General features: G+C 30.7%; 2 protein-coding genes across 2 annotated transcripts; both read left to right on the forward strand.

Annotated features, from left to right (window-relative positions):
• Window positions 1-622: 622 nt before the first annotated feature.
• Window positions 623-8,824, forward strand: LOC135950288 (cytochrome b5-related protein). The gene is made up of 4 exons (XM_065499835.1): window positions 623-992; window positions 7,113-7,443; window positions 7,500-7,882; window positions 7,949-8,824. Exons 1-4 carry the CDS (start codon window positions 829-831, stop codon window positions 8,466-8,468), a joined length of 1,398 nt encoding a protein of 465 aa, XP_065355907.1. The 5' UTR covers window positions 623-828; the 3' UTR covers window positions 8,469-8,824.
• A 9,499-nt stretch (window positions 8,825-18,323) lies between these two features.
• Window positions 18,324-20,404, forward strand: LOC135951333 (UDP-glucosyltransferase 2-like). The gene is made up of 3 exons (XM_065500975.1): window positions 18,324-19,073; window positions 19,132-19,303; window positions 19,370-20,404. The coding sequence occupies exons 1-3, from the start codon at window positions 18,376-18,378 to the stop codon at window positions 20,126-20,128; spliced, it is 1,629 nt and encodes a 542-aa protein (XP_065357047.1). The 5' UTR covers window positions 18,324-18,375; the 3' UTR covers window positions 20,129-20,404.
• The last annotated feature ends 1,209 nt before the right edge of the window (window positions 20,405-21,613 follow it).

Consider the following 21,613-nt stretch of genomic DNA (forward strand, 5'->3'; position numbering starts at 1 on the left):
ATGGCAGTGTTATAAATAGTGGCAGAGGTTGCAGTCGTGAGTGAGTTTATCAGAGACGCTATTTGAATAAACATCAACTGAGTGCCTTAAAGTGTACTGTATTTTTCAAGTGAATTTGTATACATTATAAAGTATCTGTATTTCTGAGAATTTATAAACGTGTATAAAAAAAAACATTGAGTGACTATTTAATTCTGTTGTTGTACATTTTAAATAAAGAGTTGTTACAATTTTCAAACTACTAAACGGCTTTTATTTGCAATCAAAAGTATCCGGTTTATTTAAAGGAAATAAACCAAACGTTTCGAAAAGGTTAAAACGTAACAATATTTCTATCTCTAATTAAAATATTTAGCTTCATGAAATGAAAATGTGTTTTGTATACTAAATTTTGACTCTGACTGTGTATTAGACATTTATTAAATGTTTTTTTGTTTATACGAATACATATTTATTGTAGATATTTGTTTCTTTATTCATTATTAATCTTTTGAGACTCCTAATAAAACGAAGCTTTATCAAAAGAAATAAATGAATAATTATGTGTGTTTTTTTGTAGATACTCACACTCGTATGTGACGAATGTTTAATTCTCCCCAGAACTCTGGTTTTTCGTTGGAGCAAAACAATCAGTACTTCGCGTGTAAACAAACTAGAAACGTCGAACGCCCGAACGACGAAGAACTCCCAACCGGCAACAAACAAAAAAGAAAAAATAAAACAATAATTTAGATTAAGAATGAATGACCTCTCCAGCTAATGAATTTATAATATTTAGTGCTGTAGTTTAGAAAACATCGACGTCACATAATACATGAATACAAACATATGAAGTGGTCGAATTTGTTTAAAATTTTCAAAAGAAAAAACAATAAAATGGCCCTGTTTAATAAACAAAAATCGGAGAATAAAGCTGCGGATGATTGGAAAAGGTCGAATATTTCTAGGACAACTCCATCATATAGAAAACACCTATTTATAACAACTGAAAGGTAACGGAAATTATTTTATATTTGCTTTTATTCTGGTGGATTAATTTCAAACGTATAGTACCTCTGTAATTTTAGTGCTCCAACTTAATAAAATTAAACAGAGAGTATCACTGCCAAATGTAAAATATTGTTTGACTTTAGAATATGAACATTTGTTTTAAATGAGAGTATAAACAAGTATTAATTAAAATTCAAGTGCGAAAATTCATTCCCAAAAAATATTCCGCAAATTTTTTGAAAATTTTTTATTCAAGTCATTGCTGCACAGTGTATTGAACATGATCAAAAACAATTAAAATATATCGCAATATCTTAAAGTGTTTCGTTATGATAAAGTCGTTTAAATAAAATTTAAAGACTTTATCCTCCAAAATCGTAATTAATTTATTGCTTTTTCAAAACTTAACTAGTTGAAACTATCTTTAATAACGAGTTCTATGAAAAACTTCTATAAGAAGAACAAACCAATATGAAAGTATACTGTTACCATAAATGCAAAAAGCCGTAACTAAAACTTCAGTAATTTTGCGGACATAGTATTAAAACAGGCTGAATTTGTCTGAATTTTATCGATTTCAAAAACTTTGCTATGTCATCTAAATACCAAATGCTTAAAATTTAAGCGAAATCGGACAACGTTTTAATGTTACCCATTTTACAATTGGGAGATTCACACGGTCTGCTATTAGGTCATATTGTTGAGCCAATTTTGATAAAATTTTAAAAATTGGTTCCCAAAAATTATCTCACTTGGTGTTATTTCAAATTCTAGTACGATGATTTAGATAGATTCACCATTCAAGAATAACAGTGTGGTAAATTTTAGCACATACTTTTTCTTAAACAAATTTCACGTACTTTTTATGCTTCCCGGAAAGTACTTAATAAAACAATATATTCGTTCCCAAAATTTTGTATTACTAACTCAAACCAAAAAGCATATTAGGAGTCTTCATAGACATTTGCCTGTTTTTTAAATTAAGTATTATAAAGTAACTATTTTTGGAAATCTAATATTGGTTCAAAGTTTTCTAATATTTTATAATAGTGTCATGTTTCATCGGTATGAAATCAATGAAGACTATTGTTTTATTAAAAGTTTTAACAATTTTAACTATGTCAATTCTTGAAAACATGCCTAATTCGGTTCGAAACAGAACTTTTTCAAATCGGAATGTATGTATGTAAACAAATTCTAATTGCTCCTTAAAAATTCTTTAAATTTCCATTTGTATTATAAACTAGTTGATCGCCCCGGCTTCGCCCGGTAGCATTTACTAATGTCAGTTCTTCAAGTTTCACCAACCAACTCACACCAGACTGTTCCTATTTATTTGCAAATAAAATATGTAAATTTGTACAGCATACTTTAGGGAGAATTTTTTTTCGAATTGTTATTTTAAATTTGTTTTTATAAAATTTTATTTATTTATTGAAATTCATAGTAATATAAAAAGTCCAAATAAATTATTTAAAAAAAATTATTGTTATTAAATTGTTTTTTTTTTGGTGAAGAAAAAAAATTCGTTCAAAAAAATATTTTTTCCGATTTTGACCCATTGTAGGTCCAACTTACTATGGTCTTATATACGTCGTTGCAAAGATCTTTAAAATATCTATCATTAGATAACCATATTGTCTATATTAATGACTTAGTAATCCAGATATAGGTCAAAAATCGAAGTTATCCTGGTGTTTTTCTCATATCTCAGCCATTTGTGAACCGATTTTTCTGATTTTAAACAGGAAACTTCTCGAAAGCATGTCTGACAGAATTATTGAAGATTTGGATCCCGAAGATATCTGGGGTCTTCAGAAAATTGATTTCAACAGACAGACGGATCAAAAACTAATTTGGTCATCACAACGAATGTGAATATTGTAGATTTTAGAAGAGAACGTACAAAGATATTCCTGAAACTTTCCCCCAAAAAAAAATGCCACGGGAAGTCGAAAAAAATGTTTCCGGGAAAATTTCCCGTGTTAAAAAATGGAGTATTTTAAAATTCATGCTTGAAAATTTAAGCATTTCTCCTCTAATTGCACCAAAAAATGGAGATGATGCTTCATATTCGTTCTTCTATAATAATTAACATCGAAACATTAATATAAATGAGTGACAATCCGCAAAGGGAAATGGTACTTTTTGAACTAATAAACCGAGAAACATGAAATTAACAGGGACCTTTTTATTTATTCTAATAGACTATTTGAATATTATGTTTGTAATAATGAACTTAGTAACATATTGTTACGTTTTAACCCTTTCAAAACGTTGGTTTATTTCCTTTAAATAAACCGGATACATTTGATTGCAAATAAAAGCCGTTTAGTAGTTTAAAAATTGTAACAACTCTTAATTTATTTAAAATGTACAACAACAGCAGAATTAAATAGTCATTCAATGTTTTTTATACACGTTTATAAATTCGCAGAAATACAGACACAATTTATAATTTACACGAATTCACTTGAAAAATACACATTAAGGCACTCAGTTGATGTTTATTCAAAAAGCGTCTCTGATAAACTGACTCACGACTGCAACCTCTGCCACTATTTATAACACTGCCATCTGCACTCTAGATTGTTCTTTAACTGTCAAAATTCGAATATTCTAGATCTTACTAATACATACGCCATCTCTGGTGTACTTTCTACAATGTTCTTTAACTGAATATTCGAATTCGAATACAGCGTTGCCAACTTACGATCAAATCAACTGAAAGCTTTTATTTAATAATGCCCACATATATGTTACAGTTTGCTATTACAGCACTGTTATTTGAAAGCATTATGCTACTTTTAAATCAGCCCTTAAAATCGTTATATTTTAATTCAAGTACAATTTCGTAACAATATAATTAGATACACATGATCCTTAAAATATAGAATCCACACCTAGAATCATGCGTGAGTAACCACACAAAATAGTCAGTTAAATGCTAGTCTTCTCTATCTATATATATAAAAATTAAATGGTCCATGTATGTAATCGCATCATGTGAGAACGTCTGGAGCGATTTGGCTGTTTTTTTATTCGATTCGAAATTTTCCGGAGATGGTTTGTAAAGCATAAAAAACTTCAAAAATTCCTGGTAAAACTCGAAAATTTTTAATATATTGTCTCCTTTTCACTTCTGATTTTTAAGTATGACAACATTTTAGCAAAACTCAAAGAACAAAATTGTACTGCCTCCTTTTGACTTCTCATAGAAATTCCGATATTAATTATATTCATTTATTTTTTTTATAAAATCCTTTCACATTTTTTATTTTACTACCACTCGGGTAACGAAACGCACCGAGTCAAGCTAGTATATTAATAAAAAGTAAAACATAATAATATAACTACATATATAAGTACCGGTTAGAGTCTTCCAAGATTTTTTTTCGCATGGCTTCTAAAGTTTAGAGATGCGTTTACTCTAAAATCTGCATTTTTATACCGCAAATACTAATTGAAAAATTAATTGTAATGTAAAGTATACTACATTATTTATCTACAAACCGAAAATTAGTTTCAAAAATTCAAGTCATAATATTATTTTTTACGAAACTTTTTTACATTTAAGATATGAATTTGTGTCTAAAGCTGTATCGACAAATTTTAATCGCTTGTTCAAAACTCCAATTTAACATTTTTGAACATTTTGTTAAACTAAATTAAAAATTTATGAAAATATTTAATAAAAATTATTTACTAAACACTGTTGTTAAACATTTTACTTTAAAATTAATTTTTATTACAGTTGATCTCAAATGTATTTGTATTGTATGTTACTGTATCACTTATAATTACTTTCTGAGTCGATTTAACGATGTAAACTTGTGGGCAAAGTACAGGTCGCAATTTTGAAGTTGTTTCCATAAAATTATTTTGTTTGGTCTTTATTACACCTAGCCCCCATTCAAATGTCCCATGAAATAGGACTTTATAGGCCATAAATATTTGGTGCAGTAAAGCCCACTTTCGAAAATCAATTAAACAAACCTAAAACTCTTCAAATATTAGTATCTTAATAAAATTAAGCTCAAATAAGTTTCAGATATGTATACGGGGCATTTCATGTCAAGTGATCTAACTTTTGAAAAAAGTTTTTGATTTCGGAAAAAAAAATATTAAAATTTTTTTATTTTTAAAGATTTTTTTCGAAAGATTGATGAAAGAGCTATCTAAACTATTTGGGACACATTTTGCTAAGAACAATAGGTAATAAGTTACATGTCCATTAAAACTAACCTTGGTGCAAATTTCATCCCGATCGGAAGACAACGATTTCAAAAATTGGTTCACTTGAATTGAAATGCCCCATATACAAATCATGGCACCTTATTTTATGACGATCGGTCCATAATTATTCATTGCTCCGATATAAACCCACTTCCGAAATAATGCTCGACAACATCGAAAAAAATTACAAACCTTTTTATAGGTTTATTCTTGGTGTAGGGTACGATATAGTATATGTGTATTACGTACTTATCTTTCATACATACTTGTTTTATAATAAAATTATTAAGTACTTATTTTGCGAAAAACATTATTATATTACCCCCTATCTAAGTTATTTACGAGTACAATAGGAAAATAATAAATATATTGATAAACAATTAAAATATTAATAGATTTTGTACAATGACAATGCAAATTTACATTCGTTTATGGCTAACAAACAAGCTACTTGTATATATATCTAATACGAAATGAAAATAAATATTTACAAACAAAAAAAAGATATAATAAACAGGTTTTATTTATTAAATCCAGATCAACATTAAACACTATTTAAATATTTGATATAATTATTTCAATGGTCGTTTCAGAAAACTAGTTAACTCGAGTTAGGAACATTTTCCACTAGGATGAGTTCTTTGCAAACAAACATACATTTTTTTTACAATAGTTGTGTTCGCGAACTTGATAATTTGTAATAATTTGTACAAATTATCACTGGAAGTTACGGGATTGTGTTCGTTTACTTTTAAAAACTTGTAACGAGAGAGCAAGAGAGTGTTAAAAATGACAGTTCGTAGCTAGAGAACATGATATTTTTATATCATGATAAAATATCAACATAAAAAATATGTTTAAAACATATGAGGATCCGCAAAACAAAAGATACTTTTTCGCACATTTAAAATTTTTGGGAAAATGAGTTTTATATATTTCGCCCCCATAAAAACTGCATGAACCTGGAAATGGTAACAAGTTTCTTACTTATCAATAGATACATCTAACTGTCATAAGTCACCACATTAAATGTTAAGGATGTTTGATATAAAACCATTTTAAATCGGAAAAAGAACCTTTTGTTAAAAAAAAGAAAAAAAAGTACGTTTTGTTAAAAACAAAATTAAAAAGTATGTTTTTTATGAGTTTTTTTTTAACGATAATATTTTAAATTATTGTTTTTAATCCTGATCTAAAATATAAACAAATTACACATTGAAATTAAATAATTTTTTTTTTCGTTTTATACTAGTGTTGTACGTTTTATTAAGCACAACTTTTTTTAGAACCCATTTACTTAGAAATAAAAATTAAAAAATTTAGCTAACTTGTTTGTTTCTAGAAGATTTCAACCCAAATATTATAAAAATACCAAAAAACCAATTTTTGATAAGATGCGAAAAAGTACCTTTTGTTCTGCGGCTCCTCCTATGGTTGCAAATGTAAACAAAACTAAACATTTGAAAATTAATTCAATTTATAAGTTTTGCAAAGAATAGAAGTAAAATAAAACAAAACAAACATTTTAAATTGATTTATAATAAAATACAACTTATTTTTACAAATTGTTGTTCGCGTACTTTTTTTTGGCAATTTTTCAGATATTTTTACTCTCTAAAATAAAGTTACTGGATATTTTTTAATGGAAAGTACGCGAACCCACCTAATATTACAATGTTTATTTTGCTTATGTGTAAAACAATATTTTCATAGATGTTTAACATTTATACAAGAAATTTTCGAGCACTCTGGAAAGTATTGTATTTGAGATCTAAGAGAGTTCCACAAGTATAAAGAATTTTTAAATTTTAATTTCAACTCATTAACATTATTTTCAAATTGAATATCTAATAATAACATTGTCGTTTATTACAAATCTGTTTCAGCTGGTTAGAGGGCAAACACACTGATGATGAGGCTGAGGGACTGTGGCGTATTTACGATACCTTGTACGATTTCACGCCCTTCATTTCTAAGCATCCAGGAGGCTCATTTTGGTTGGAAAAAACCAAAGGTACCGATATTACAGAACCATTTGAAACACATCACATTAAGGGTATTTCTCCACTGCTGCTGCAAAAATATAAAGTACGTGAGGCTTTGAAGCCAAGAAATTACACATTCACTATGCATGAGAAAGGTTTTTATAAAACGCTCAAAAATCGTGTCGCTGAAACGCTTAAGGATTTAGATTATAGTCCCGTAAAAAAGTCTAACGTAAGTACAGGAATTTATTAAACATTGACTTATAATACACTTTTCTTTGTTTCCAGTTATTCCATTTGAGTCTTTTGACCTCAACATTGTTGTGTTCCGTACTGTCAGCACTTAATGCTGGCTTTATATTTGAACTAATTGCGGGTCTATCTCTATGTTGGCTCAGCACTTCAGCCCACAATTATTTCCATCAAAAGGATAATTGGCAGATGTATACATTCAATTTCACACTGATGAATTTTGCTGAATGGCGTATATCACACGCGATCTCTCATCACGTCTATACCAATTCTCTATACGACTTGGAAATGTCGCTATTTGAGCCCTTCCTATGCTGGATTCCCAATGAACATATTTCCTCCAAAGTGAAGCGTATTTTATCTGTAATAATTCAACCGATTTTTTATGTTGCCATATATCCATTCCACTTCTTACAAAGGTAAATTAGAAAATTAATGTTATTGACAATAATAAAGAAATTAAATTTAATTGGTGGTTCTTTCAGATTTTTACGTTCTGTTTTTGTAAAAAATGAACTATTGTGGCATGATATCATTGGATTCTCTTTGCCTGCTCTAATGTTTATTTTCTCCAATGCTTCTCCAGCAAATATTTTACTGCAATGGTTTCGTATTGTTGGTATAGGTAGTTTTCTATTTGGTTTAATTGGTCTTAATGCTGCCCATCATATACCAACTATTTATCATGACGGCGATGCCAATCGTAAGGATCGTGACTGGGGTCTTTATCAATTGGATACTGTTATTGATCGTGGTGATATTAAGGGATCTCAATTCATGGTTCTCACTCATTTCGGCGAGCATGCATTGCATCATTTATTCCCCACTTTGGATCATGGCGTACTGCCACAATTATATCCAGTCTTTACAAAAACACTTGAAGAATTCAAAGAAGAGTTGAGAGAGTGTACATTTTTAGAACACATCGTTGGACAAAATCAGCAATTGTTGAGAACAAAACCAAATCCTGTGCCACCATGCCAAAGAAATAAAAAAAAATATTGAAAAGAATATCAAGTAGATAAAAAAAAGTTTTTAAAAAAAGGTTAAGGTGTGATATAAATAAATTATTGTAATGAGTTTTTTTAAAGAAATGATAAATACTTTTATTCAATTAAGGTTTAGTGTAAAAAAGTAATTTCGAAATATCCTTTTTATACTTTGATACTCAAAATAAAGTTAATGTTTGTTTAAGTCGACTTTGTTTAAAAAAATAGAATTTCAGGTTTTTCCGCACCATAAAAAATATTTTTACAACTTTTTCAAACATATACAAAAAATTAAAAATACTTATCAATGAATTTAAATAATAAAAAAAGGATATTAAAAAAAAATTAAAAAACAAACAGCCTAACCACAAATGCCGAAATGTAGATTTTAAATCCATATATTTATTATATTTCAAACCGTAAATCAAATTTTAAACAGAATTTTTGGGCCTGGCTCACTAAATACGAACGAACATTTTCTTTCTTATTTTTTTTTTTATTTAAAAAAAAAAATCAAATTTATTTGATGTTTTCAATACAAAATAAGAAAGAAAATGTTCGTTCGCATTTAGTTTCATTTTTGTTTCATTAATAAATATTTTCAATTATTTGATTGTATGCGTTGGAAAAAATTTTGAACGTTTTTTTATATTCATTACAAATAATGTCGACTTTAACAAAAATTAACCTTAAAATTTCGTTTATGCATAGGCTATAAAAGTTCATAAATTTAAAAAAAAAAACTTAGTTTAACATAGAAAAACTAAATTTTAAATTCTGATTAAAATATGTTCTATGGTAAAAAATTTAAATTAATAGATTTTATGGATTTTAAATCGACTTTTTATTTTATTTTTTAAAACTTGTTTCCTAAAATGAAACAGATTTTGACATAAATCTCAAATGTTATGTTTTATGAATTATGAAAATAACTAGCTGACCCGGTGCTCTTCGCCACCCCAATTAGAAGAAAGAAATAGTACTATCAAGTCTCACTTTGTGAATCTATTTGTAAATGTCTAATTTCATATTTCTGGGTCCATTATTATAGAAAATGCAAAATGTGTTCCTAATTTTAAATTTTTAGGTTTATTATTATAAAATATTCAAAAAGTATCATTGCAATAAGGAAATAGTACCATTGATTATCACTTTTAAATTCGCATTCACTAAACCATAACCCGTCAAGTTTGAATTTTAGATTTGTATATCATTTCCTATATTATCAACTAATTTTGTTTCTATAATACTTAATATTTAATAAAATATCACAAAACCGAAACCGATCGGTTTTTAATTTTTTAAAACCGAAACTGCGGTTTTGAAATTCTTAGATTTTTTGGAAACTCTAGGTTCATTATTATAGGAAATTCAAAAAAGTACCATTAGAATATATAAAAAGTTCCAAAAATCCCCCACTTGTGGTTTCCCACTCACTCGGGTCCATATAAGCTTAATTTCATGGCTTTAGGTTCATTGGTGAAGAAATTACAAACAGTACCATTCGAATAAAGAAAAAGTACCAAAAAGTCTCCCCCTAGAATTCTAACTCACTTAGGACCATGTATGTTTAATTTCATGTTTCTAAGTCCATTTTTATAGAAATTTCAAAAAAGTACCATTAGAAGAACAAAAAAGTACCTACAGTTCAGTTCACACATTTTGGTACCTAAATATTATCCCCTATTCCTAACACTAACTTCACTCAGATACATATCAGCTAACTTTAATGTCGATAACTGAAATAATTTAAAATGTTAAAAAAGTACCATTAGGAGAAAAGTACCAATTTCCCTTTTCTTCCTTGAACACCCGTCAAGTTTGAAATTTAAAAATATTCCATTTTGCCAAAATTGTTTATGCTACAGGCATGTCTCAAAATATTAAAATCTGTGTTAATGTGCCCAAGAATAAATATGTTTTAAAAAAAGTACCAAACTGTTCACCCGGATTTGGCCCAATATACACCTTGGTACTCGGGTTCCAAATAACACCCTGTTAGTTAATTTTTGTATGAATCCAGGAACCAACGTTAAAAAAATTATCAAAATTGGCTTAATAATTTCAAATATAATGTATTTTCCCGATTTTATCACCTTTTTGGTACCTTTTTTTATCCCCATTGAGGTGGTACAATTTTATTCAAATAAATTTCTATAACGTGGTGGGAGCTCATAATAAAATATTCGTATGTCTATGTCAAATTATAGAAAAGCATATTTTATGAAAAACTACCAAAAATAAACACAATTTTTATTCCTTAAGGGTTCGAATTTCCAAAAAGTACCAAACTTATATTTTTTTATTTTTTGATAAGTAAAGAATACGATTTAAAATTTGATTCTATGTTTATTGGTTTAAAAGATACATAGGGTGCCAAAAAAGTACCAAAATACAGTTTTTACCCGTTTTCTCCCCTCAAAGTTTCGAATTTCGAAAAAGTACGAAACACCTGTCAGCTTATTTTTTGAATGGAGTAACATGCAATTTTAAGTTTTTTTGTATCTTTATTAGTTTTTAAGATATAAGGTTACCGAATTTACCCTTTTTACCCCCTAAACGTTCGAATTTCCAAAAATCCTTTCTTATCGGATCGTTTTGGGGAGGGAGGAACCCACAGTTAAAATTTCATGATTCTAGCTTCAGTCGTTTGGGCTGTGCGATTATGAATCAATCAGTAAGTCAGTGAGTCAGTAACGTTACTCTTTTATATATATAGATTAAATTAAATAAGAATATTCGGTTAACCGTTTTATAATCATCGTACGTATGCCTCCTAGTTTTTACTATTTTCCAATGTTTTGTTTACTTCTTGTATTGAATTTTTCCAGAATTACAAAAATTTTAAAAACTAGCCGATCTAAACTAAATGCTTAAATTTTTTATTCAGAAAAATTTCAAAACTTATTTGCAAAGTATCTACTCTCTCACAAATCATATGATTTACACAACAAAATAACGTGATTTATGTATATGGGGCATTTCATGTCAAGTGAACCAACTTTTGAAATCGAGTCTTCCGGGATAAAATTTGCACCAAGGTTCTATTGAATAGTAACTCAGACACTATTTTTCAACAAGATCGGTAGAGAACTCTCTGAGTTAGAGGGGGTCAAAATTTGACATTTTGGCCAAGCAGGTGTTTTTTCTTATCCATGTAACTTATTACTTATTGTTCTTAGCAAAATGTGTCCCAAATAGTTCAAATAGCTCTTTCTTCAATCCCGATCGGATGACATCGATTTCAAAAGTTTTTGTGCTGTTGTTGTAAATGATGGACTTTAAGTTATATTTTTCTCGAGTTTCAAAATCGGCCCAAATATATATAACATTTCGATATCTGTCCATTAGAAATTCCAAATATTGAAAAATTGTACCTTTGACCTTCATGGTTCCAATTTTAGTAAATCTTTCATAATATATTTAAAATTATCATTCATAACATTAAGGAAATTGGTCTCATTCGCCAAAATATTGGAAAAAATTATTAGTTTTTCTCGAAAATGGAAAAATTTAAATCGTAGGTACTGAAAAACTGTATATGACATATTTTAATTCCCTATTATAATCTCAATAAATCCCACTGTGATGTTAAACAATTCTGAAATTTGTTTAACAAAATTTTTAAAAATTTGAAACTGCCGTTAAAAAAATAAATTTTGTTAGTTATACCTGAGAATAGGTTAACGATATCCTACGAAGACAAAAACTCACACACAATATATTTTAAGTAAAAATTACCTTTGATTTAAATTTTTACCTAAATTGCGTGTTCAAGTGGCCTGGGGAATTTTTAACAACTTTAACATTTTTGAAACAATTTTTGTCATTTTGATTATTTTACATTGAATTGCACAAATAATTATTTAGTAGTAAAATGTTTGCAAAAACTGAAATTTTTCATTATATCTTTTGCATTTATAGTCTGATCTTAATGTTTTTGTCTCGAGAAAACCAATGCTTTGCTATTGAGACCATTGACCTTATGTATCCCGTTCTAGTATTTCTCCACCAGATCTCTGTTCCTACCACCGTAATGTCAGAAAATTAATACTGTCATGAAATCATTAAACTCTTGCTAACCTTAGAAAAAACATTGATATATCATACTTTAAGATGCGACTGTAAATGCCAAAGATATAACGACAAATTTAAAAAGGCGACCCCTACATTCTGCCTTGCAAAAAATAAATAATACTGGAGGGTGTACGTCGCACTTTTTTTTGCTTGTAAGGTACATATATATATTGCTAAGTTCCCGAAAGTTATCAGTGCCATTGCTTGCACCCACATCCGTATATAATTTCCAGGTGGAATCAATGGTATATTGATATTCATAATTAAATAGTATGCAAGTTAATTGTTACGTATACGCATTTCTTATTATGTACATATGTATGTACGATCATTAGGAATAAACCAATTCATTCTGAAATGATTTTACATCTGCAATTCTTATGAGAAGCAGACGTGTTTTTTATTCGCTCCGCGATTTAAGTGGTTTCAGTGAAAATTTAAATAAAAAGGAAAAATTTAGCGATTGGACGCAAAAAAAAAAATATATTTCTCTAAGTGTTTAATATAAACAAACAAAAAAAATATACAATATAACAAAAAAAATAGAAATTTGTTTAAAAGTGCTTTGTTTATTTTCTTTTTTCAAATTTCGTTAAATTACTGTGAGCATATGAACTCTCATAATGAGAGTAGACTCAGTTTAAACGGTAGAAATGCCTACATATTTTTGAACGGGGAGGGTGAAAATAGAAGTGCTAACAAAAATATAAGAGATCCAGACTTTAACAAAAATTATTTAACCGCCAAACCGATTGAGAGAGCGCGCTCTTGTTCCCCCGTGATACAAATACATGAGAACAATATTGCACACACATCATCACCTAGTAATGCTTGTTTAGAACAAAGCATAAAAGAAAATAAAAAGTGTTCTGGTACAACAACAAATACTGCAGTAGATATAACAGAGTCGACAATGATAAATACACAAGCTTATGATAATCCACTAACAACACCTAGTGAGAGTTTTAATGTATTTAACACTGAAAATACCGTGATGGAAGATAATGGAACATCAAGTGGTGCTATACCTAAGGTTGGAAATAAGATAAGTAAAACTAAATCTCCAGTTCAAACAGGTATGCTTAGATATATAAGAATTAATAAGCGAAATTTAAGTCCCCAGAAAAGTCTGCCTTCTGAGAAGAAGCAAACAATTACTGATAACCCCTTGAAAAGTAACCGTTTTGCTCTCTTGAGTGAGGAAGATTCTAATCGTCAAAAAAATGATGATAAATCCATCCGTAAACCGTTAAAACCACCACCAATATTCCTTCGTGAAACTAGCTCTAATAGCTTAGTGAAATCATTTATTGAACTCATTGGAAAAAATAATTTTCATATTGTTCCAATAAGAAAAGGAGGTGTGCAAGAGACAAAAATAGTTGTATACACTGAGGATTGTTATAGAAAAATTTCTCAACACCTAAATGACAGTAAGAAAAACTTTTATACATATCAGCTTAAGAGTTGCAAGGGCTTGATAGTGGTCATAAAAGGTATAGAGTCCAGTGTAGATACAAACGAAATCAAGGAGGCCCTGGAAGAATTGGGCTATCAGACAAAGAATGTAGTCAATATCTTTAATAGAGACAAGGTTCCTCAGCCAATGTTTAGGGTTGAGTTAGAGCCTGATGATAGGAAATTAAAAAATAATGAAACTCACCCTATATACACTCTAAGATATTTGTTGAATCGTAGAGTAAATATAGAGGAGCCTCTTAAGCGTAATCGTCCAGTTCAGTGTAGTAATTGTCAGGAATTTGGACATACACGTAATTATTGTACCCTACGCACAGTATGTGTTGCATGCGGAGGCCTGCACTCTTCGTCACAATGTGATATAGTTGAGAATGGTCTCAGTAGGAAATGTGGTAACTGCGGTGGAGATCATTCCGCTAATTATCGCGGATGCCCGGTCTACAAGGAGTTACTAAAAAGATTAAGAGAGAGGCAAAAGCTGTTGAGAGGTGAAATAGTTGAATCAACACCTACAAATTCGGTATCTACATCTAGACCACTAAGCTCTGGAGTAGATTTTTCAAATGATAAAATAAATGCGGCTCATCCAGTATCACAGGAAAATGGCCAGGGAGCTACAATTAATGCTGGAGCCAGCTCATACGCCAGTATTTTAAAAACGGGTTATCAAAAGCCAAAAGTCCCCCAAAATATGGGAGGGTTGGAAAACCTTATGCAAACACTTACTGAGAATATTTCCTCTCTTAATCAAAATATGACTAACTTCATGTCATCCATGCAAAACACAATACAAGAGCTTCTGAGAGCACAGAACCAAATGATTCAAATTCTATTAACAAGAAAATGAATTTTTTGAAGATATGTTTCTGGAATGCAAATGGTTTAAACCAGCACAAATCGGAAATTTCCCATTTTATGTTAAATAAAAGCATCGATGTGATGTTAATTTCGGAGACACATCTTACAAATAGATATAACTTTAATATATCAGGATACTCATTTTATTACACAAACCATCCGGATGGTAAGGCACATGGCGGTACCGGTATCATAATTAGAAACCGATTGAGACACTATGCCCTAGAAGCGTTTTCAAAGGATTATATGCAAGCAACATCTATTCGCCTTGAATACCCAGCTGGAGACCTAACTCTGAGCTCTATATATTGCCCACCACGTTTTTCGATGACCAAGGAAAAATTTGAAGAATTCTTTATAACACTAGGAGATCGGTTTCTGGCATGTGGAGACTACAATGCCAAACATACATATTGGGGTTCGCGATTGGTAAATCCCAGAGGTAGACAGCTGTATAAAGCTCTAGTTGATCGCAAAAATTGCTTAGATTTTGTGTCTCCTGGACACCCAACTTATTGGCCAACTGATCCTAGAAAAATTCCTGATCTAATAGACTTCGCCATATGCAGAAATATTATTCGGAATGCAATATCCACAGAAATATCCTATGATCTATCTTCTGACCACTCTCCTGTAATTATTAATTATTGTGAGAGACCCAACACCCCAAGATTTCCTAAGGACTCTTTGTATTTTAAGACAAATTGGCTAAAATATAGGAAATATATCAGCAGTCATATCCACACAAATCCTAATTTACAGTGTGAGGAAGACATAGATAGGACCGTTAATGACTTCACGTCACTGATTGTTTCGGCTCTGGAACACTCTAGGTGCCAGATCCCTCCAAAAACTAATACGCCTATTTCAAGTTCGGATATTGAAAGACTTCTTCTCGAAAAGAGAAGACTCAGAAGAGAATGGCAACATAATAGATCACCTGCTGCAAAGCAGAGGCTGTCCGCAGCAGTACGAAAACTGAAAAGAGCCCTTCATTTAGAGGAGGATCGCATAAACGAAAAATATATTAAAAGTTTGACGAGTACAAAATACACAAATTTCTCTCTTTGGAAGGCAACGAGGAACATTAAGCCACCGGTAGAGGCACAAAGCGCTTTAAGAAAAGCTGACGGAACCTGGGCACGAAGTGCTATAGAAAAAGCCTCAGTATTTGCTGAACATTTAAGTGAAGTATTTCAGCCCAACTCCACGGCAAATGAGTTTGAACTAGAAGAACTGCCAGCTTCAACAATGGCTAATGCAGCCCAATTCGATATTAGTCCTGAGGATGTTAATAGAGTAATTAAAAATAAATTAGACTTGAAAAAATCACCGGGATATGATTTAATAACGCCATCAATGATAAAGAACCTACCAAATGTGGCAATAATTGTGCTATCTATATTGTTTAATGCGATCTTGAAACTAGGAATTTATCCAAAAAATTGGAAAATTTCTCAAATAATAATGATACCTAAACCGGGTAAAGATTTAACCCTGCCATCTTCTTATAGACCTATTAGCCTACTCCCTTGTTTGTCGAAGTTATTCGAAAAAATATTCCAGGAAAAGATAATACCTTTTTTGAATGATGGAAACATTATCCCAGTACACCAATTTGGTTTCCGTGAACATCATGGCACCATTGAACAGGTCAATCGTTTAACTGGAGAGATTCGAAAATCTTTTGAATTAAAGAAATATTGTTCTGCCATCTTTTTAGACGTTGCTCAGGCTTTTGACAAGGTATGGCATAAGGGTCTAATACATAAAATCAAATGTTTACTACCACTATGTACTCATAAATTGCTGGAGTCTTATTTATCGAATAGACTTTTCAGAGTTAAGTACAATGATTATGTGACGAGAGAATGCAAGATTGGAGCTGGCGTTCCACAGGGAAGTGTACTAGGACCTACGCTATATTTGATTTACACCTCCGACCTCCCTACGTGCGATAAACTAACAATTTCAACATTTGCTGATGATACCGCCATTATTAGCTCAGACGAAAACCCACTCATGGCATCTAGTCAACTACAGAATTACCTCGTACGTGTGGAGTCATGGTTGAAAAACTGGCGAATAAAGGTAAATGAGCTGAAAAGTAAACATGTTACGTTCGCTCTAAGGAGAGGAAATTGCCCACCTGTCACACTCAACAACGTTAATATACCGCAGTCTGATTATGTCACCTACCTTGGTATTCATCTAGATAGACGGCTTACTTGGCGCCGACACATAGAAACCAAGAGACTTCACATGAAGTTAAAAGCCTCTAGCTTTCATTGGTTAATCAGTGACCAATCAAAATTAAGCCTTGAATATAAAGTCATCCTGTATAAGACCGTTTTAAAACCAATTTGGACATATGGAATTCAATTATGGGGAATGGCTAGCAACACCAGTATTGATCTTATACAGAGGGCCCAATCTAAAATTCTTAGGACCATGACGGGAGCACCATGGTACATAAGAAATGAAAACATCCACAGAGACTTAGAAGTGACATTGGTAAAGGAAGAGTTCGAGAAAGTCCGTGAGAAATATATTGTGAAGCTGCGAAACCATCCCAATTCCCTTGCAAGACAACTTGTGCAGACCCAAACCCGATCCAGGCTCCGTAGAGCAGATCTACCACCCCGCTAAGATGAGTGACAGTTTACCATAATGGCTCTCTTGCTGAAGAGCAAATAGTTTTAATTTTAGTTATAAGATTTAAATACTTATTGTAAGGTCAAAATAGACAGATTCAATAAATCAATAAAACGTTAAAAAAAAAAAAAAAAAAAAAAAAAAAAAATTCTGAAATGTAGATTCACGTAAAATTAAAAAAAAAATGTTTTTCAAAACAATGACTACATTTTCGTTAAATGTATGTAATGGAAAACCAACACGATAAGATTATTAATCTCGCAATTCAATTCGTACATGTACGAGTGAGAGTATAGTAATCTATAAACAAGTTCGAATGCAATTAAAAGCAATCGTAGTAGCAATTTGTTATTGTTGTAATAATACATACACATGTATTAAATAATCTCACTAAAATTCTATTCTCAAGAGTCAAAATGAGAGAGCAGCAAGAGTCTTAATAGTAGCGATTAGATAATTTTAGATAGTAAGAACTTGTAGGTGATCTGTTCGACATACTGATACCCTTAAAATATGAATACTTGTTAGATAGTTAATGTAACAAGATCCAGACTCTAACAAATTACTATAATTTTTATTTATTATATAAAAAGATTTTAATAAATGATAACAAAGACTTCAAATTGGCTATAATGCTTAATTTTAGTCAATTTTATCAAATTATGCAAATGCATTCCAAAAACCGACAATACCTCATACCTCATAGAGTACGTGAGAATAATTATAAAATTATTTAATACTCAGTTGGACATTTGCTATACAATGCAATCAATATATACATATAAATAAATTATTAATATGTACAAATTTCAGTTTATTCATATAATTCGTAAACACAACAACCACGGACAACAATGAGTCGAGAGAAAATATCAGTTTTAAGTGCACTTGTGATCGTGTGTGTGACATGTCAAATAAGTCAAGTAAATTCGGCCAATATATTGGGCCTCTTTACCAGTCACAGTCCCTCGCATTTAATTGTACACATGTCACTGGTCAAAGTTTTAGCGGAAAATGGGCACAATGTAACCGTAGTGGCATCTCAAGTTCCCAAAGTTAAACATGATAAAATTCACTTTATCATCATTCCACCAACCGATGAACAAGAACAACTGTTCAGTAAAGAAGTTTCCGGAATGGCTGTAAAGAAAAATAATCTTATCACAACAATTGGTAACTTTTTCGGCTCTCTAAAATTGATGATCGATATGCAGGCGGACATGTTAAAAGATCCACGTTTTACGGTTCTTTACGAGAATCCAGATACAAAATTTGATTTAGTTATCATGGGATTTTTTATGAACACTTTTCAATATGGTGTGGCTGCTAAATTTAATGCACCTCTTGTAATCACCTGGACTTCATCGCCCATGCTATTCAGTGACATTATGGTGGGCAATCCAAGCGAAGTATCTTATGTGCCGGACATGAACATGGCCGTTAAAATTGGTGAAAAAATGAAATTTTTGCAACGACTTCAGAATTTCTTTTCGCACTTATTCTTTAGGCTGATAAAGGAATTGCTCGATTTTCGCATGCGAGCGTTTTACAAGTAAGTTTTATCACTTCTTTTCTGAACAAAATAATTGGATAATATATTGTTCTTTTAGCGATCTCTTTCCCAATGATGGCGCTTTTCCCAGTATGGGTGATATGGAGAAGAACATATCATTGGTATTCTGCAATAGTCACTTTAGCGAGGGACCCATTAGACCGAACGTACCAGCTGTTGTAGAAATTGGAGGTATACAAGTCAAGGATACACCAAATCCATTACCTGAGGTAAATGAGTTACAACTTTAAATATATAATTCATGAGATAACTAATTAAAAATTTAATCCTATTAGGACATTGCAAAATTCCTTGATAGTGCCAATGAAACTGGAGCCATACTGTTCAGTTTAGGCTCCAACCTCAAGGGATCTAGTATTAAACCCGAAACTGCAACCTACATTTTCAATGTCTTGTCGAAACTAAAACAAAATGTGGTTTGGAAATGGGAAGATTTGAAAAATACTCCTGGAAAATCTCGCAATATACTCTACAAAAAATGGATGCCACAAGATGACATTTTAGCTCATCCAAACCTCAAGTTATTCATTACACACGCTGGTAAAGGAGGCGTAGCAGAGGCTCAATATCATGGAGTTCCCATGGTGGCCTTACCAGTTTTTGCCGATCAGCATAATAATGCTATGAAAATTGCTGCCTCTGGTTATGGTCAATATTTGGAATTGTTACCACTAACTGAAGAATCATTTAGAGAGGCCATCTTAGAAGTCCTTAATAATCCACAGTACAAAGAAAATGTACAACGTTTTTCCAAACTTTATCGTGATCGTCCTCTAACAGCCCGAGAAAGTGTTGTATTTTGGACCGAATATGTGTTACGTCATCATGGTGCTGCCCATATGCAAAGTCCTTTGGTGCACATGAATTTCATAGAGAGCTTAAACTTGGATGTATACTTGTTTATTGCGATTGTATTCTATGTGATTTTCGCAATTTTCAAATTCGTTTTTCTATTTGTTTGTTCCAAAATATGCAAGAAGGGTTCGGCGGTCAACAAAAAGGTTAAGAAAACTACAAAAGTTAAATCACAATAAAATTAAATAAACAATTTGTAAAAGTAAATTACTTGTAAATTCCTAATATACTTAGATAAATAAATACAATTTTCAAATTCGTTTTTCTATTTGTTTGTTCCAAAATATGCAAGAAGGGTTCGGCGGTCAACAAAAAGGTTAAGAAAACTACAAAAGTTAAATCACAATAAAATTAAATAAACAATTTGTAAAAGTAAATTACTTGTAAATTCCTAATATACTTAGATAAATAAATACAGTATATCACAATAATATTGTTACATTTTTACCTTTAAACTCGTTGGTTTATTTATTTATCTTATTTTATTCATCAAAAGCATCAGGTGCAATTAAACTTTCTAACAATTATTTCTTTGCAGTAAATTTAATACAAATAAACTTGAACCAATAATAAGCTTTCACACTAAAACACTTATTTTACAGTAAAATAACCATATTCGTAATACAGTTTAATGCATTAAACACATTCAAGACAACAGGCTACACGACTACACGAACACAAATTCTGCTGGTTACAGTTGTAGTCGTGTGGCAGCTACTGAATTATTTTAAAGACGACAGCTACAAAGTAAACAGCTGATTAATAATTCAGTGGTGCCACTTTAATAAAAAATAACCGTACAAAATTCCAAAGTAATTAAGACTGAAACAATTATTTTGAGTAAAAATATATATATGGTTATAATTAATTATGTACCTGTTATTAATTTATTTCAATATGGTTATCAGAAACTTCTCTTAATTAAGTAAAAAAAATATATTTTTTTAAGCACTAATTTGATTTACATTTTTTTTATTATATTAGCAACACTATTTCTGTTTTGTAGTTGACAAAAATAGAAATTAGCCTAATTCGGCTACATCGGCATGAGTAGTCGTGTGGCCGTGTAGCTGTGCTGTCGTTAAAATAATCGTCTCCATATAAACGTGTGCATTTTATTTTTGACAGATTGAAGTTGGTAGCCTGCTGTCTTGAATGTGTTTAATGCATAATGCTGCATCTTTTGACAATTTTCAGAATGATCCAGCAGTGTTATCTAGATTGTTATATTTACTGAATGATCTTGAAGTGCTTCCTAAACTGTTTTATGGATCGTGTCTTTGACACAATGAATGTTCTGCTATAAAAAAACTTCTTAACGACATTGTTTAATGATATCTCCATCAATAGCAACGTAGTCGCTAAAATGTTTCATTGTCCCACATGGAATATGATCTATCATTTTTTTGTATGTAAACATAGCAAAACACACTAACAGCTGTAATCATATTACTTCATACGGATCGTGTAAATGAAAAAGTGTTGCTTTGTGATTCACGGAAATACCTACAAAGTTTTCGATTTAACGATATGTTATGTTGTCAAAATCTTAATATTTTATTATCAAAGGATCTTTGAAAAGATCAGTAATTTTCAGTAGAAAAATAACTAAAAATTAAATTTCAATTTGAAAAATTTTTATATTTTTTCAATTATAAAGCATT

The sequence above is a fragment of the Calliphora vicina genome, chromosome 2 (assembly GCF_958450345.1).
Source record: "Calliphora vicina chromosome 2, idCalVici1.1, whole genome shotgun sequence".
Lineage (NCBI taxonomy): Eukaryota > Metazoa > Arthropoda > Insecta > Diptera > Calliphoridae > Calliphora > Calliphora vicina.